The 18091-nt window shown below is 40.1% G+C and overlaps 1 protein-coding gene across 2 annotated transcripts in view; it reads left to right on the forward strand.

Annotated features, from left to right (window-relative positions):
• Window positions 1–18091, forward strand: part of NR6A1 (nuclear receptor subfamily 6 group A member 1) — a 225534-nt gene that overhangs the window by 175260 nt on the left and 32183 nt on the right. For both annotated transcript variants that reach the window (XM_059410835.1, XM_059410836.1), the window contains exon 3: window positions 10145–10387. In XM_059410835.1, coding sequence (XP_059266818.1) covers window positions 10145–10387 — 243 coding nt within the window. The remainder of the gene's footprint in view (window positions 1–10144; window positions 10388–18091) is intronic.

The following is an 18091-nucleotide window of genomic DNA, read 5'->3' on the forward strand; positions in this document are numbered from 1 at the left end:
CTCTAGTAAGTCCATGAAGTGAGTGGTATGGTTATCTCTGTTTTTCAGTTGATAGCAAGACTTGAGGCATGTGCCCGCAGTTACAGAGGTAGGAAGTGGCAGTGCTGGAATCCACACTCACTGTGTCTTAACTACCAAGCCAATGTATTTCAGACTTTTTTACACTTTTCCATTTTTCACTCATTTATTCAACAAAATGAGCATCTTCTCTGTAGCATTCATGGTGCCAGATATTACTTTTAATGTCTGTGATTGAGACTTAACCTGCAATGTAACTTTGGTTAGGTATAACTAAGGGGTCCTGCTACTTTTATAAAACAAGAACCTAACTATTGTAAAATTCTGTTCAGATTGATGAATAGATTAGTTCATGAATGTTTTTGTTCTCATTTACTCACTGTTCATGATAAATGATGTAGAGATGGGAACATCCATTTATTTGAGCAGACGCTTGTCAGTGGTGCTCTGAAGAGATGTTCTGGGGCTCTCTACCTGACTCAGATTGTCATCTGTTTTTCTGTACCAACTATGTCAGCTGCTTTATTCATCATTTTCATTATTTCATTTGAATTTGACATAGCTGCCTCAAAAAATTAATCTGTGTCCACAGAGACCCCAAATGAGCTCTGCATTTTCCCTTATCAATCTCAGCAGGAGTGTTAAAATTTGAAGAAATGAAACTTAATATTATAGTTCCTGTTACCTCCACTAGATTAATTACTGGTTTTTTAAAAAAAAAAATTCTTGGGGCACCTAGGTGGCTCAGCCTAGGTGGTTAAGCGTCTGCCTTCAGCTCGGGTCATGATCCTGGAGTGCCAGGATAAAGCCCCCAGTCTGGCTCCCTGCTCAGCAGGGAGTCCTCGTCTCCCTCTGCCCTCACCTGCTCATGCTCTCTCTTTCTTTCTCCCAAATAAATAAAATCTTAAAAAAAATTTCTTAAGGGGCGCCTGGGTGGCTCAGTGGATTAAAGCCTCTGCCTTCAGCTCAGGTCATGATCCCAGGGTCCTGGGATCGAGCCCCACATCGGGCTGTCTGCTCCGTGGAGAGCCTGCTTCCTCCTCCTCTCTCTCTCTGCCTACCTCTCTGCCTACTTGTGATCTCTGTCTGTCAAATAAATAAATAAAATCTTTAAAAAAAAATTTTTTTTTCTTAAGATTATTCCTAAGGTTTGGAAAACTAGCAATGACAGTCATGTTACGTTTTTTCTAATATTGCTTATGTATGGTTACATTTATTTATCATGAATAACCAGCAGGCTCCTTTTAGAACATTGCACAGGAACAAAATTGTGGGCAGATAGTGACTGTTTTACATATAGAGGGGTAGGACATAACCTGATAATATATCTGTGGATATTTCCATGTAACTCATCTTGATAGTCTTGCTAAAGTTTAATGAACTATATTGGCGGTTTTAGAAAGGAATGAGATTCTTCTCAGCAGAAACCCAAGTTGGAGAGAGGTTTTTCAGCTCCATTTAAGACAGGACTTTATAAGCTGTAGGCAATCTGTTAATCCTTGATTCTTACAACAGTTATATCCCCATTTTATACACTAGAAACTGAGGTACCTCCTAAAGGATTAAGAAACTTTCCAAGGTAACACAGCTGGCAATTGACAGCCTAGATTTGAGCCTAGGAGCCCAAGTTCTTAGTCTCTGTGTTCTACTGCCTATGTGCAAGAGACTTAGAGAGCTGACAGTTGTCTCTTTCCTTTCCATCCCTGGGTTGAGATTTACCTTGCCATAGACCCTGAGATAAACACGACCTTCCTCTCCAACCCCATTTTCTTGACTGCCAGGCTGATCTATTTATTCACCTAATATCAGCCTTTTCATTCAAATTTAAAAGTTTAAAGTTCTTAAAAAACTGTCTTAGTTTCTACCCTCCTCTCTTCTTTTACTCTTGGGGACAGGAGCAAGAGAAAGATTCCAGTAGTTTTTATTTTTAATATTTGATTATTTTCCCTTAATACATCAATTTTCAGAATAATGAATTGGTGTCCTACCAACCTCCATGATAAGTATTGAGATTTTTCTTTTGAATATTATTGTGAATGCATTGATTTTTATATTCGAAGTGTTTTAATCCATTGCTATTATTATTCTTTTTGATGCATAGGTTGCTCCATTTTAGGCCAGTGGGAGAATTTTTATGTTGTTTCCTATATCCTATTTTGTAATTTGACAAAGAGATACCACAGGTAGGCAGAGAGGCAGAGAGAGAAGGGGAAGCAGGCTCCCCGCTGGCAGAGAGCCCAGATGCGTGATCTCGGGACTTTGAGATCATGACCTCAGCCGAAGGCAGGTAACCGACTGAGCCACCCACCCAGGCACACTGTTGTTCCCTGTATCCTTTTTTTTTTTTTTTTTTTTTTTTTTTTTTTTTTATTTAACAGATCACAAGTAGGCAGAGAGGCAGGCAGAGAGAGAGAAGGAAGCAGGCTCCCCGCTGAGCAGACAAGCAGACAGCCCAATGAGGGGCTCGATCCCAGGACTCTGGGATCATGACCTGAGCTGAAGGCAGAGGGTTTAACCCACTGATCCACCCAGGCGCCCCTCAAGTATCCTTTTGACATGACCCCCTTATTGGTCTTAGGTAGCACAACAACACTCAAACCTGGAATCAAACATTTCTCCAAGAAGTCTGGGCTAATGTTTGTAGGAAATAGTATTTTCAAAGTTCACTATCTGAGGCCTTCTGGTACTGCTGATCAAGATAAACGTTCAGTTTCTCCGATAAATTAAGAAGTCTTCACTTTCCTACAGTATTTTTTACCCATTGCTATTTTTGCAGATAGCGAACTACTTGTTCACGGTTTCAAATACCTGTCACTTTTCAAGTCCTCACTTCATCAACTCCTCTGTCTCTTACTGACTTATGAGCGCTACAGTTACTGTGATCCATAATCTCCAATTTGAAGTACTTATTTGCTTGATTTTCTTTCCGCTGTATTTTAGGTAGAATAATACAGATTAATGACACGGAATTAAAAGATTAACAGTGCTGAATTAGGAATGGTTATGAACATTTCCTTTGTGTTGTCTCACTCATCAGAATGCTGTAGATGCTGTATGAATCTGAGATTTCAGTGAGTTATAGGACATAGTCATTCATGATATTTTTATGAATAAGATAGAGCAATGTCAGCCAGACTAGAGTGTATACTCTAATTAAGAGACAAAGCTAACTGAGCATCCATTTCCAGAATGTTAACAGTTAAGTCAGGTTGGAAAAGAGGCTCTAATAAAGGCCACATTCTGTATTTTTTTTAAGGTTGTATGTGTTTTGTTTTTGTTTTTGTTTGTCAGAGAGAGTGAGCACAGGCAGACAGTGGCCGGCAGAGGCAGAGGGAGAAGCAGGTTTCCTGCCGAGCAAGGAGCCCAATGTGGGACTCAATCCCAGGGCGCTGGGATCATGACCTGAGCCGAAGGTAGCCGCTTAACCAACTGAGCCACCCAGGCGTCCCCACATTCTGTACTGTTTTAAGGATAAAAAGGAAATTAATCTAATACCATACATGGAGAAAAGAAGGATATGGGAGAAATAATGAGTGGACCAGATCCCTAAAGATTCAGCAGGCCATGCACAATTTATCATATAAATATATGAATTATTATTTATAATAATTTATTTATAAATTGTATTATTATATAATATATAATGTGTTATATAATCATATATTTTATTATTAAATAAATTATTATATAAAGATATATAAATTAAAATATGTGTTTATATATAAAGATATATAAAGACATACAGAATTTATAAAGATTCTTTATAAAGATAAAATTAGGGAGGCACCTGGGTGGCTCAGTGGGTTAAGCCGCTGCCTTCGGCTTGGGTCATGATCTCAGGGTCCTGGGATCGAGTCCCACATCAGGCTCTCTGCTCAGCGGGGAGCCTGCTTCCCTTCCTCTCTCTCTGTGATCTCTTCCCTTCCTCTCTCCTACTGTGATCTCTCTCTGTCAAATAAATAAATAAAATCTTTAAAAAAAAAAAAAAAGATAAAATTAATCAAGGACAAATACAAAGTCCTACCTTTGGGTTCAACATTTACCTTCTTGAGAATGGAGTAAGAAAGACATGGGTTGGGGCGCCTGGGTGGCTCAGTGGGTTAAGCCGCTGCCTTCGGCTCAGGTCATGATCTCAGAGTCCTGGGATCGAGTCCCGCATCAGGCTCTCTGTTCAGCGGAGAGCCTGCTTCCCTCTCTCTCTCTCTCTGGCTGCCTCTCCATCTACTTGTGATTTCTCTCTGTCAAATTAATAAATAAAATCTTTAAAAAAAAAAAAAAAAGACATGGGTTAAGGCCCCTGGCTGGCTCAGTTGGTAAAGCATATGCCTCTTAATCTCAGGGTCGTAAATTTGAGCCCCATGTTGGATGTAGAAATTACTTTAAAGATGAAAAATCTTTAAAAAAAAAAAAGAGAGAGAGAACTTCATGGGTTAATAGTATATGTAATAAATACTCCAAGCTTTAGATGTCTATGAATCAGATATGAATTAAGTGTGTGGAAATAAGAGATATGGAATTCAAATTCCAGTTCTACCGCTGACTGGTTGTGTAACCAAGATGAAAGTTCTTTACCTCGTTAAGCTTCAGTTTGCCCATTATAAAATGTGTGGCATTTTTATAGTACCAGTAATTATAAATATTGTTTGTTTACTGGTATTGATAGCTGAAGGAACATAAACAAAGCTAATGGAATCTTAAATTATATTAAGAACCCCCCCCAACCCCCATTCAGTTCTGGATACTTAAAGAAATTTTGATACTATATGATTCATTATGTAATAGAAGAAAAAATTTACAGTTGGGAACCCCAGTTAGCTTTAAATTTCTGAATGATTGATATATGAACTAGGTTGAATTATACATTTTTTAAAAAATTAATTCATTTACTTATTTGACAGAGATCACAAATAGGCAGAGAGGCAGGCAGAGAGAGAGGAGGAAGCAGGCTCCCTGCTGAGCAGAGACCCTGATGTGGGGCTCAATCCCAGGACCCTGGGATCGTGACTCGAGTTGAAGGCAGAGGCTTTAACCCACTGAGCCACCCAGGTGCCTGGATTATACATTTATTTTTTGCCCATGAGCACATAACTCAGGCCAGTGGGGAAAGCTTCAGGTTAACAGACTTCAGCTCAGTGTAAGAAAAAGCTGAATCCTTAAAACTGTCTAAAATGAAATGAATGGAATGAAGTACCTTACTGAGTCACTAAAGATGTGTAAATAGAGTGCAAGACAACCCCTTGTTTTGGGATATCCTAGAGGGATTTCATGCCTCGGATAAAGGTCTGATCAAGGCAATTTCTAAGGTACTTTTTAACTCTAAGATTCCAGGTTTCTGTAATATGGGGATAATGATAACTCTCAGTTACTGTGATGAATAAGTAAGGCCATCCATGTAAGAAGTTCTTGAATGTTGCATGGGACACAATTAGTACTCACTAAGTGTTCTTTGTGGTAGCTGTAAGAATAATCTTCGCCCTGGCCTGGTACAAGCGAGATAATGAATACAAATATGCTTTAAGTGTCCTTCAGGTCCTTTACAAGAATAGGAGATGCAGAAATCCGTATCTGACATTTGGCAGGGCACCACTGGGACATTCTGCTTCAATTTATTCACTTACAAAGGGCTTGACTTTTTTAACTTTTTTTCCTAAGTAGGGAAGGGCCTGACTTACCTGCATATAGTATAGATTGGTTTGACTTGGCCACAGAACGTGATGATTAGGTTCACAGACTTCACGGGTTCCAGCCCAGCTTCCACTGGGAAGTGGTATCACCTCATAAGCTTCAGTTTCCTCTTCTGGTAAATAAGGGTACTTATTTTTTATGATTCACCACAATAACGTGTTAAGTGCTTGTCACAGAACCTGGTACCCAAGTGGTCAGTTAGCAATAGCTTCTCCTGGTTTTATGATCCTTTCCCACATGTTTGAGGGAAGTTTGTAAAATGCTTCTTTGAGAGGCTTCACGGTTGATTGGGAGAGGGCCTTTCTCCTGTACCTTTGAGAGACTTCCTTCTGAATTAGTTCCTGGTCTGTGGTGTAGACCAGTGCTCTTTACAGAAACAGAAAATGGCAGTAAGAATAGCTGTGGAAGAGAAGCAGTCATAGGACCCAAAGAGAATCCGATCTGTGACCATCAGTGGAGAGAGTCGCACCACATCTCTGATCTCATTGTGGCCTTTTAAGTGCTCATGAAAAGATGAAGCCATGTTATAAGACACAGCAGATTTTTTTTTTTTTTAAGATTTTATTTATTTATTTGACAGACAGAGGTCACAAGTAGGCAGAGAGGCAGGCAGAGAGAGAGGAGGAAGCAAGTTCCCTATTGAGCAGAGAGCCCAATGCGGGGCTCAATCCCAGGACCTAGAGATCATGAACTGAGCCGAAGGCAGAGGCTTCGACCCACTGAGCCACCCAGGCGCCCCCACAAGCAGATTCCTAAGAGTTCTTTTTTTTTTTTTTTTTTTTTTAGATTTTATTTATTTATTTGACCGACAGAGATCACAAGTAGGCAGAGAGGCAGGCAGAGAGAGAGGGGGAAGCAGGCTCCCTCCTGAGCAGAGATCCCAATGTGGGGCCCGATCCCAGGACCCCGGGATCATGACCCAAGCTGAAAGCAGAGGCTTTAACCCACTGAGCCATCCAGGCGCCCCAGATTCTTAAGAGTTCTATATTTGATTATTGTCCACTGGGCCCTTTGCCCTGGATCCAGATGCTGCACAGAACGACATACAAATGCTTTCTGAAGAGGTTACTATACTCCAGTTCTGATATCAGCAGACTAGGGTCAGCCACTTCCTAAACAGACAGGTTCCTTAACTTTTTTTGAGCTTTCCTTTTTCTCAATTACAGAAAGAGTGATAGCTGTTGTATCCACCTTTGGGATTATGAGAATTATGTGACACAACACATAGCACGGTACTTAGTTATGGTCGGTATTCAGTGAGGTCATAGCTCTGAAGAAAGGGAAAAAGGGATTGTGTGGTTCTTCTAGATAGTGATTTTTAATTCTATTCTAGTAGACTTCTGGTGTATATATGTATGATATGTATCCTATATATTGTAGAATGTGAAATACATGTGTGTTTGTGTGTGTGTGTGTGTGTATAGAAAGGTGATATATAATATTGAAGGTTTGAATTTTAAATGAGAAAATTTAAATTCTCTGTATCTAATCTAATTTTTTTCCACAACATTCCATGTTTGTTCTATTTCTAAGCCCTTTGAGCATCTCAAGCCCAGCCCCCTAGGAAATCCCGTCCACACAGAGTACTGTTCCAGGGCCATTTTTGTTTTGTTTTGTTTTTTTGCTTGTTTGTTTGTTTGTTTTGCCTGTTTGGCCTTTCCTGATTTAGTTTCTTAATTCTCTATTATAACTTTGCTCTAATGTTTACCTTGAGTTTCCTTTGCATTTCTTTTTTCTTTTCTTTTCTTTTCTTTTTTTCTTAGTTTGTTTATTTATTTTTCCTTTGCATTTTTAAAAAAGAAAGGAAAAAGAATTGTTATTACACCAGGGCCATTTTTATATTTTAACCAAATTTCTTTTAGTTGCAAATAACAAAAACTCATTTAAGTTAGCTCCAGAAGGAAAAAAGAAAAGAAGGTATTGTGTTATAAGACATGGGAAGTCAGTTTGTCATGGTATGCCAATTCACCCATACTTAGGAAGTTCATCCAAGCCTTAGAAAGGCTTGGAGGGGTGCCTGGATGGCTCAGTGGGTTAAGCCTCTGCCTTCGGCTCAGGTCATGATCCCAGAGTCCTGGGATCAAGCCCTGCACTGGGCTCTCTGCTCAGCAGGGAGCCTGCTTCTCCCTCTCTCTCTCTGCCTGCCTCTCTGCCTACTTGTGATCTCTGTCTGTCAAATAAATAAATAAAATCTTAAAAAAAAAAAAAAAGAAGAAGAAGAAGAAAGGCTTGGAAAGGTCTATAACTAGGAAATACAGAGTCTTCAAGAACCTAGGTGATTCCTCTTTCCACGTGTATCTTTCTCTGTTTCCCTAGTATCTGCTTCTCTTTGCATACCTGCTATTTGCTGTGTGACTTTGGGCAAGGGCCTTAATATATGCCTGTTTACCCTTATGAAAAAGATATTGTGTATTAGTTTCCTGTGCTGATGTTAAAAAAATACCACAAATTTGTTCTCCCACAGTTCTGGAACTGGAAGTGTCAAAAGTCATGAGTATCACTGGGTGAAAAGGAAGATGGGCAGAGCCACACTTCCTCCAGAAGCTCTAGGGGAGAATTCATTCCTTGCTTCATCCAGCTTGTAATGAAAGCCATTCCTTGGCTTTGGCTACCTTCTGCCTGTATTCACATCACGTTCTCCTGTGTGTGTACATGTGTGCATGCGTGCACGTGTGTGTGTTCTCTTCTTCTGTTTATATCAAATCTCCTCTGTCTTTCTCTTGTAAAGACATGTGTGATTGCAAGTAGGGCCCACCTTTATAATCCAGAATAATCTCCCAGTTCGAGATCCTTAACTTGATCACATCTGCAAAGATCCTTTTACCTTACAAGAAAAAATTTACAGGTTTCAGGGATTAGGACCTGATATATTTGGGTGGCCATTATCTAACCTACTACAAATAGGGATCATAAAGACATCTCAAAGTTGGCATATAATAAACATTGCCTAAATGGTAGTCTCCTTGCTTCTCTGCATCTCTCCTATGTACACTACCACGCTCCTCCTGTAACATTGCTTTCAAATGCTTTTTTTTTTTAGGAATGTTAGTATCCCATCAAGCATGGACCTGTTAGGATAACAATGTTAATGAAAATAATGGCTGTCATTAAATGCCCATTGTAGCCCAAGCATTGTGCTGCATACTTTATGTATGTAGGTACCATTATAATCCCCATTTTACAGATGAAAGAAACTAGATTCAGAGAGGTGAAGTAACTTAATTTGCTTAAGGTCAGTCAGCTGGTAGGTGTCAGAACAGGGGTTTAAGTAAGGATTTCTCAAACTCTTAGGGCTGTGTTCTTAATCATTATATCTTGCCTGTTACTCAGGAACGTGGTTCGGATCTCTGGTTTCTTGCCTTGGCCTCTGATCAAAACCTTTTCTTGGAGGTTTCTTGTATCTGCTGGCGAGATCTGACATCACAGATCTGCATTTTTTTGTCATATGTCTGTTATTTGGCAATTGCTTGATCCTGAGTAAGTGAAATTTAAGGGAAGAGGAAGTTAGAGAGTTGTATTCCAGCCTGAATTTCCTCTTTGACTAACTTGTTTGTTACGAGGCAGTAAGTTCCTTGACTGTGGGGACCATGATGACTTGTTTCTGAGTACCCAGTACCGAACACAGGGCCTGGTCACAGAGTAGATGTTCTGCTGGAACGTAAGCGTCCCCAGGGACTTTCATTCACTGCTGTAGCCATGCCTTACAACAGTGCATGGAACAGAATAGTTGTCCAATACCTATCTGTTGAATAGGTGGAAGACTGGTTGGTTGGCTGGCTGGGCTTGGTTAAAACTTCTTCACTGGCTAATAATTACAGATTTCATTTACTAGGTGCGTGCCATTTGCTGGGCACCTACATTAATTATCAGTAACCCTTATCTCCTTTCTACAGGGTAGAAGTAAGTGATGGGCTGTGCCTGAGGAAAGTGAGGGAGATAGAGGAGTCAAGGATATCGCCTAAGTTTCTGACCTGGATACTGGTCCAACTGATGATTAAACCCAGGGAGAGGGGGTTTTGGGTTTTTTTTGTTTTTTTAATATTTTATTTGTTTATTTGTCAGAGAGATAGAGAGAGAACAAGCGGGGGTGGGGGGTGGCAGAGGCATTGACAGAAACAGGCTCCCTGCTGAGCAAGGACCTGGATGCGGAACTTGAGCCTAGGAACCTGGGATCATGACCTGAGCCGAACGAAGGCAGCAGCTTAACCAACTGAGCCACCCAGGTGTCCCATGAGTTGTTTTTCTGAAAAAGTCTGTGTTTGTGATACCTGTAGGTAGATGGAAGGGTCTCTTCCTAGGACGAAGGCTCTAAAAATGACCCCTATTTACCAGTTAGTCAGAAAAGAGCGATGTTCTTGATCCTCCCAGAGCAAGTTTGCTTATTTGAGAACTGCAGGCTTAAAGCCATTATTTCCATGCGTTCTAACTTGAGTATGTTCAGTTTCTGTTCCAGATGATCGGGCTGAACAACGAACCTGTCTCATTTGTGGGGACCGTGCCACAGGCTTGCACTATGGAATCATCTCCTGTGAAGGCTGCAAGGGATTTTTCAAGCGGAGCATTTGCAACAAGCGGGTATATCGGTGCAGTCGTGACAAGAACTGTGTCATGTCTCGGAAGCAGAGGAACAGGTGCCAGTATTGCCGCCTGCTCAAGTGCCTCCAGATGGGGATGAATCGGAAGGGTGAGTGGTGCTTGTGGCTCGACTCCCCACGTTACCATCACTTTACCTTTAGGGTTAGCTATTAAGCCTCGGAGTTTTTCATTTCCCAGGCCTGCACTATATGCCAGGTCTTGTACCATGTACTCATAACCCCAAAACACATTTGACACAGTTTCTGCCTACAGGGATTTCCCAGACTAGGTGGGGAGAAAGACTGGGTGAGATGTTACAGATTCTGTGAGAATGAATTCACAGGCTCCAATTGGCAAGACCCCAATTAACCAAGTCCTAACTTGGATTAATATACTCCACTAGTTCTTCTTTCAAAGCATAATGACAGGAAGTGGGGATTTTAGATGAAGAAACAAAAAGGCAGTATGTCACCTGAATGTGGTATCGTTCTGCTTGCTACAGTCATGGCATACTCAAGAGGCTAGGCGTGCCCAGAAATCTGCAACCAGGTTGGTGAAGAGTTTGGGATTTATTGGGAAGCTTTCCGAGAGCAAGAGTCCAGAAGAAAGGTGTGAAGAATCTGAGGGAGGCGCAGGAAAAGTCATGGCACAGATGGGGAGATGTGGGGAAGCTTACCTGATAGGAGTTGGTAACATACTGGGTATTGGGCAGCATCAGAAGTTGAAGTTGCAGATTTGGAATAATAGTAATGGCCCCACCAGGAAAAAAACAAAAAACAAACAAACAGCCAAAAAAAAAAACCCTACCAGGCTAAAAAAGCAGGGTGGGACAAAATGTTGGCCTTGGCAGTGCATTGTTTGAAGTATCTAAGGAGGACACATACAATGTCCATCGAGGAATTTGGGTATGTAGGACTGGAACTGAAGTGAAAAGTCCTGCCTTGAAGTAGATGTTTGTGGAACTGTTCGCAATCAGATGGTAAAATTTTGTTAGCGAGTAGAAATCACCTAGAGAGAACTTGGATACAGAAGAGAAAAGGGCCAATGTCAGAAACTCAGTATTTTCATGGAGAGTGGAGAGTAGTACAGTATAGTTTATAGAAAGAATGGAGGCAGAGGTTGGTGACAGACTGCTCTGTGACCTTTGGCAGTTTGCTTTATGTCTCTAATGCTCAATTATCTTACCTTTAAAATAGTGTGGTAATACTTAACCTTTTCAGAGTTCTCTAGAGGATTAAATATGACAACATGTATCTACTCAGGAAGGTACTAGGGGGTTCATATTAGTAGTGTATAGGGGTAGGAGTTAGATTTAGCAAACTATCCAAGTTGGATTTGTCACATTAATAAATGCAGACTATCAGATATTCTTCAGACTTTTTTTTACTATATGTGGGATAAGAAGGATCTTTTGAAAATTTGCTCATTATGAAGAAAGGTAAGAAAGATGTAGAAGGGCATTAAGATGAATTTAGGTCATTTATAATTTATTTATAACCCTAATATTTATTGATTACTATTTATATTAGAAAACTCTTATACACTTTTCATCCATTATGCCATTGAATATGCACAGACCTATTATTAAATATAACCTTCCATTTAGGGGCACCTGGCTGACTCAGTTGGCAGAACATTGCAGTTCTTGATCTTGGGGTCATGAGTTCAAGCCCTAAGCTGGGTGTAGAGATAACTTAAAAATAAAATCTTTTTCTTTTTTTCCTTTTTTTTTTAAGAGTTGCCTTTTTTTTTTTTTTTTTAAGACTTTATTTATTTGATGGATAGTTAGAGAGGGACACAAGCATGGGGAGTGGAAGAGGGAGAAGCAGGCTTCCCCTGAGCAGGGAGCCTTATGCGGGGCTCAATCGCAGGATCCGGGGATCATGATCTGAGCCGAAGGCAGTCACTTAACGACTGAGCCACCCAGGCACCCCTAAAAATCTTTAAAAAAATATTACCCTCAGTTTATAGATGCAGTTTTGGGAGGGATAAAATGACTTACCAGTATATAGGTTAGTGGTGATTATGTTGATAATAATTATTAGTTGTAGTTTGTTTATTAATCAAGCAGAGCTTGTATCTAACTATCCACACGGACAACATGTCTATCAAATGGCATAGCTACTTGCATGATGGAATGCCCTGTGTTCACTGGATGATAAATACCTATAATAGAGCATTTAAAAGCTTAACAGCTTTGTCCTATATTTCTAATCTCCTCTTCTGTCTGGAACTTTCTTCCTGTGCCTCAAGCCTGCTTTGCATTATCCTGCCAGTGCTCAGGTTTTTTCCTTTGCGTGGAAGTCCTCTCCCTTCCCCACTCTTTCCCACCAGTACCAAATAGGTAATGCCTGAAGAGATGGTCTGTGGGCATCTACCCACTTTCATCTGATTTGGTCTTGGTCTCATTTTCTCGTCTTGCTTTGTTGTTTTAACCGTATTTTATCAAAGCACCTTTATGGGGTGCCTTCTTGACTACTCTCTGATGATTCATCCTCCTTATTCAGTTGGAGTGTGAGATTCTGGGGCTTCTAACCAAACTCTCCTACTTCAGGGAAGAAGAAGCTTAACTTCTTAAATTCCTGTAGCCATAGCCAGGAGAAGATGACACGTGGAGTGTGAGGGGTGGGAACTAACTGCCTTCTGTGTCCATTTTCATGCATTACAAGAGGCTTAGGTGCCTTGAGAAGGCTGCCTCTCGGAGAGAAATCCTGCCACCTCCTGGTTGGTGCTGAGAAAGCAGAATTCAAATTACAGTTGCCACTGGAATATTTTTGGGTTGGTGGAACTGTCCCAAATGGAACTGTAGCGTTTGGCATAATTTTATGCATTTGTCAAAGCCTATAGAATTATACCACTAAAGAAGTGAATTTTACCGTATATAAATTTGCTTAAAAGCAACCAGTATATCTGGAAAAGGCAGAATGTAGACTGTGATCAATGAATCACATAGCTACACTCAAGGGAATGGGGGAGAAAGGATCTGTCCTTGGGAAATAGTGTTTTAACTATATACTGTACACTGTAGGGCTGAAGACAAAAAACTGTATACAAACAAAGCTCTCTAGTTTGTAAATGTATTTCTCTCAAGGTTATGGGTTGGGAATTCTGTCACTACTTTATTTGTATACTAGAGCTGAACAAACAAGTGAATATACTGATGATGAGAGTTAGGTTTCTCACATCAGAGAAAAAAGTTATAAATCAGGAAAGGGGAAGGCTGAGCTGAAACCTCTGATGCTCGATTGGAAGCATCAGTATGTACTCAAGTTTAGGGAAAAAGATTTAGAAAAACCAGATCTTGGTTTCCAAATATCAGTAAAAGGAATAAGGACTCTTTGGAGAAGGGGTTGATTTAAGCATTGAGGCAGGGAAAATATAAGAGGGGCCTAGAGTGTTTTTCTGATGCCAGAAAGTTAGAATGTGCTGTATTTTTTTTAAAGGATTATCAAAAGGTCAGAGAGGTCAACCTAAAAGCACTTCCAGTAGCCAAAGTTGGAAAAACTTGAGCAACAAAATAACTATGTATTTGTTTATAACCCAAAGAATAAAATATCCATGAGTTCATACTGATAGAACTAACTGAATAAATAGAGGAGTGACAGTTCTTTCTCATAAAAAAATTATAAGTTTATAGAAGGCATGAGGGAAATAGAAAATCACCATTTAAAAAAAACAGTAACAATTGCTGTAGGCAGGATTGACTTATGGATGCTAAAATAAGATAGCATAGTTTTAAACTATTTGCATAGCCCCAGAATATTTAGTAATTACAAAGGGAAAAATAATAACTTTCAGTAGAGAATTCTGACAGATACCACTTTAGCCAAGCAAGCAAAGTCATATCACCAGTGTCATATGTCCCCTGATAGGATAACGGTAAGGACACATAGACACACAGGGATGGATTCATTCCCAATCTACTCATGAGGAAACAGGCAAACCGAAATTGAAAGACATTCTTCAAAATAACTGACACTTTTTTTTTTTTTCAAAGACTACATTTGATAGAGAGCACATACACACGCACACAAGCAGGGATAGTGAGAGGAAGAGGTAGGCTCCCTAGGGTGCCTCATATGGGGCTCAATCCCCGGACCCTGGGATCATGACTTGAGACTAAGGCAGACACTTAACCAACTGAGCTACTCAGGTACCCCTAAAATAACTGACATTATGCAGAATATTCTCAAAAGTGTCAGGGTCACAAAAGACAAGGAAAGACTAAAGGAAACTATGGAGACATGACAACCATATGCATTATTGAATCCAGGATTGGATTCTGGAACAGAAGAGGACATCAGTGGAGAAATCTGAATATTAAGTTTATACTTTGATCAGTATTATTATGCTAAAGTTAATTTCTTAGTTTTGACGAATAGTCTGTGGGTTATGTAAAATGTTAACTGATGGGGAAGCTGGGTGTAGAGTATATAGGAATTCGTTGTACTATTTTTTTTTTTTTTTTTTTTGCAACTCTTCTGTAAGTCTAAACATACCTCAAAACTTTTTTAAATGTTTAAAAATTTTTCAGCTGACATGTGTAAGTCAGCCTTCTCTTGTCCCTTGTCTCCAGCCAGAGATACATCTTCATATCTGGAATGTAACTAGTCAGGAAATTAGTTAGCAAGACATTGAGGGAAATTTATTTTTTTTTTTTTGAGGGAAATTTAAATAAGGGTGGTGAGTAGAGGCTGAGTTCCATCTGTCCATCTTCACTACTACCCCATTACCCCCCAGACACCAACTGCTCACCCATCTTGCAGCCTTCAGGGTGAATACTGGCTCCTCAGAATGATTTTTCAAAGCCCCTCTGACTCTGGCATCAGTCGCTTCATCCCTTCTCCCTTTGCTGCCCCCCATGCAATGCACAGTCCATCCAAAGTCTCCAAAAACTCAATGATGTTTCATGTTTGGGGGGCTTTGCACATGTGGTTCCGTCTTCCTGGAATGAGTTACCCCCTCCTCTTTACTTGGTTATATACACTTTCCTTTGGGGGCTCAGCTTTTCTTTGTAACATCCTCTAATCAGCTTTCTCTGACACCACCCTTCAACCAGAAAGCTGACCCTCCTGGACTTCCATAGCCCCTTTTGCCCTCTGCCATAGCCCTAAGTACCTTGAGCTATCTTTGTCTATTTCCTTTTCTGTTCCCCCCCATTATTAGTGAGTGTGGCCCTCAAGGGCTATGCCAAGTCCCACGTTCCTCCTATCCTTCACCAGTTAACCAAGTTAGGTAAGATGCTTTCTGACTTGGTGGATTTACTCTAGTGGGGGGGGGGGGCAGAGCATGAAGCAGAATGGGGGAAATACTGTTAATTTCATCTGAGGCAAGAGGAAGTTACATTGAACCTCACGAGGGAATTTATTCAGTGCAGAAATTAATGTGGAAAAAAATTATTTGAGAAAATTTAAACTAACTCTCTCATAACTTACTAGTTAACTCGTTAAAAAGTAAAAAGGTTAAGGAAAACTTCTTTGAAGGGGTTGACGTTTATAGAATGGCATCGTGAGAATAACTCTGTAGCATTGCCCGGATTGTACCAGGATTCAAATTGAGCACCAAGAAGTCCCAAGCAGAGAATATTTGAGCAGAATCTTGAAGGCATAGAAGTTCATGCTCCTTACAAGCTTAAATAAGTATGTATGTATGTATGTATGTATTTTTAAGTAATTTCTGCACTCAGTGTGGGCCTAGAAGTCATAACCCCAAGATGAAGACTTGTACGCTCCTCTGACTGAACCAGCCAGGCATCCCTTAAGAGCTTTTTAAAAAAAAGCTTCTTGCTCTCTCCAAGCATGAGAGAGAGAGAGAAAAGGAGGGAGGGGAATAGAAGGTGAGAGCAAAGTGTGTGTGTTTATCTGTATTTTCTTAACTGTTTGGGAGGAAGTTAAAGACCTCATTCCTCTTTGCTTTCTAACATAACCACAGTACTATTGTCAAAAACAGGAACTTTAACATGGCATAAACTGTAATCTAATTAACAAACCTTATTCAAATTTCACCAGTTATTTCAGTGTCCTTATAGCAGTGTATTTTTTGTGATCCAGAAGCCAGTCCAGGGTCATGCATTACATTTAGCTTTTATGTCTTTTCGATCTCCTTTAATATGAAATGATTCCTCATCCTTTTTTTTTTTTTTTTGTCTTGAATAGTTGTTAATTTCAAAGAAAACAAGTAGAATATTCCTTAACTTGGTCTTGTCAGTTTGCTCCCAGTACATTCAAGTTATGCATTTTTCCGAGAATGCCACAACGACGGTGTTGGGTCCTTTTGTGCATTCTATCAAGAGTGCATGGTATAGCTTTGCCCTGCTATTGGTCACGTTGACTTGAATCACTTGGTGATTCACTTGGATAAGGTGGTGTTGCCAGACTTCCCCACCTTCTGGTACAGGCAACAACGTGTGCAGAGATGAAGATGGGGAACCCCAGAAAAACCAGATCATTGGAGTGTCTTGAATGATAGGCTAGAGAGCTGGGGTTGACCCCAAAGACCAAAGGGAGTCACCAATGCATTTTGAGCAGAACTTTGATACAGTTAGTTTTATATCTTACTCTCCTTTCCATTTTGGGGTTTGGTTCGGCCGCCTAAGCCTAAGTGAGAAATGGTAGATACATGAGTTCTACAGCAGAAAAAGTATTTGTACTTCTTTTAAGCAGGTAGAAGAGCTATAGCTGCTGCCACTCAGACCTGGATAAGAGATACAGCAAAACCAATCCTGTGATCTTATACCCAGAAGCCCTTTGTTTTTGTTTTTGTTTTTTTCTAGATCAGTTCACTATCAGAAAGATTTTCAGCCCTGTTGAGAAACTTGTTCTTAGACCAGTATAGCATATAGAATCAGAGTTAAGAAAAGTTAGAAATAGCTAAGATACAGAAACTGCTACAGAAGTAGTAGTTAAGAAAATACATATAAACCTAAGCTAAAATTCCCCACTCTGTCAGTTTTTCCCTGAATGGTCTTGAACAAGTCCCTTTACCTCTCTGAGCTTCAGGCTTTTTCATCTCTATACTACATAGGATAATAATAATGTAGACCTTCCAGGAATCAAATGTGATACCATATATGTGAATACATTATAAGCTTTAAACTGTGATCCAAGTTTTTGTTTTGACAGGGGCGTTGTGACACATTGTATTATTTCCCACACTTCAGACAGTTTCATGCCATCCTGACAGATTTTCCCATCTTTGACTAAACCAGTACTGTTTTTTATTTCTTTATATATATTTTTTTTAAGATTTTATTTATTAGAGAGAGAGCAAAAGAGAGTGAGCCCGAGCCAGAGGAGGGGCAGAGGGAGAAGCAGATGCCCCACCAAGCAGGGAGCTCGATGTGGGGCTTGATCCTGGGACTCAGGGATCCTGACCTGAGTTGAAGGCAGACACCCAACCGAGCCATCCAAGTGCCCCTATATTCTTCTTTAAATCAAATTTTAAGAAAATCAAAGTTAATTTTCAAAGGGAATTTTTTACCACCTCAGTGGCTGGAAAATCAGTGTATTTTTTTTTAAGGGTAGTGTAATTAAGAGTTTATGCAGCCGTGGTATATAGACATACTATGGGGAAAAGTAGTTGTGGAAAGAAGCCTGGTCTTAATCTAATAGTCTGGAGTCCAACTCTGATTCTGCTGTTTAGTTTCTGTTACTGTAAACAAAATAGTTCATTCTTATGAGCCTTATATTCATTCGTTCAATGGGAGTTATACTGTCACTTCCCTCATGGGTTTGTTTTATACAAGATGGTACCTAAAACACAGTACGTGTCCATCATATGTGAGTTTCCTTAGTCCAAGGGGTGGGAGGGTTGA

This window comes from Mustela nigripes, chromosome 9 (assembly GCF_022355385.1).
Source record: "Mustela nigripes isolate SB6536 chromosome 9, MUSNIG.SB6536, whole genome shotgun sequence".
Classification (NCBI taxonomy): domain Eukaryota; kingdom Metazoa; phylum Chordata; class Mammalia; order Carnivora; family Mustelidae; genus Mustela; species Mustela nigripes.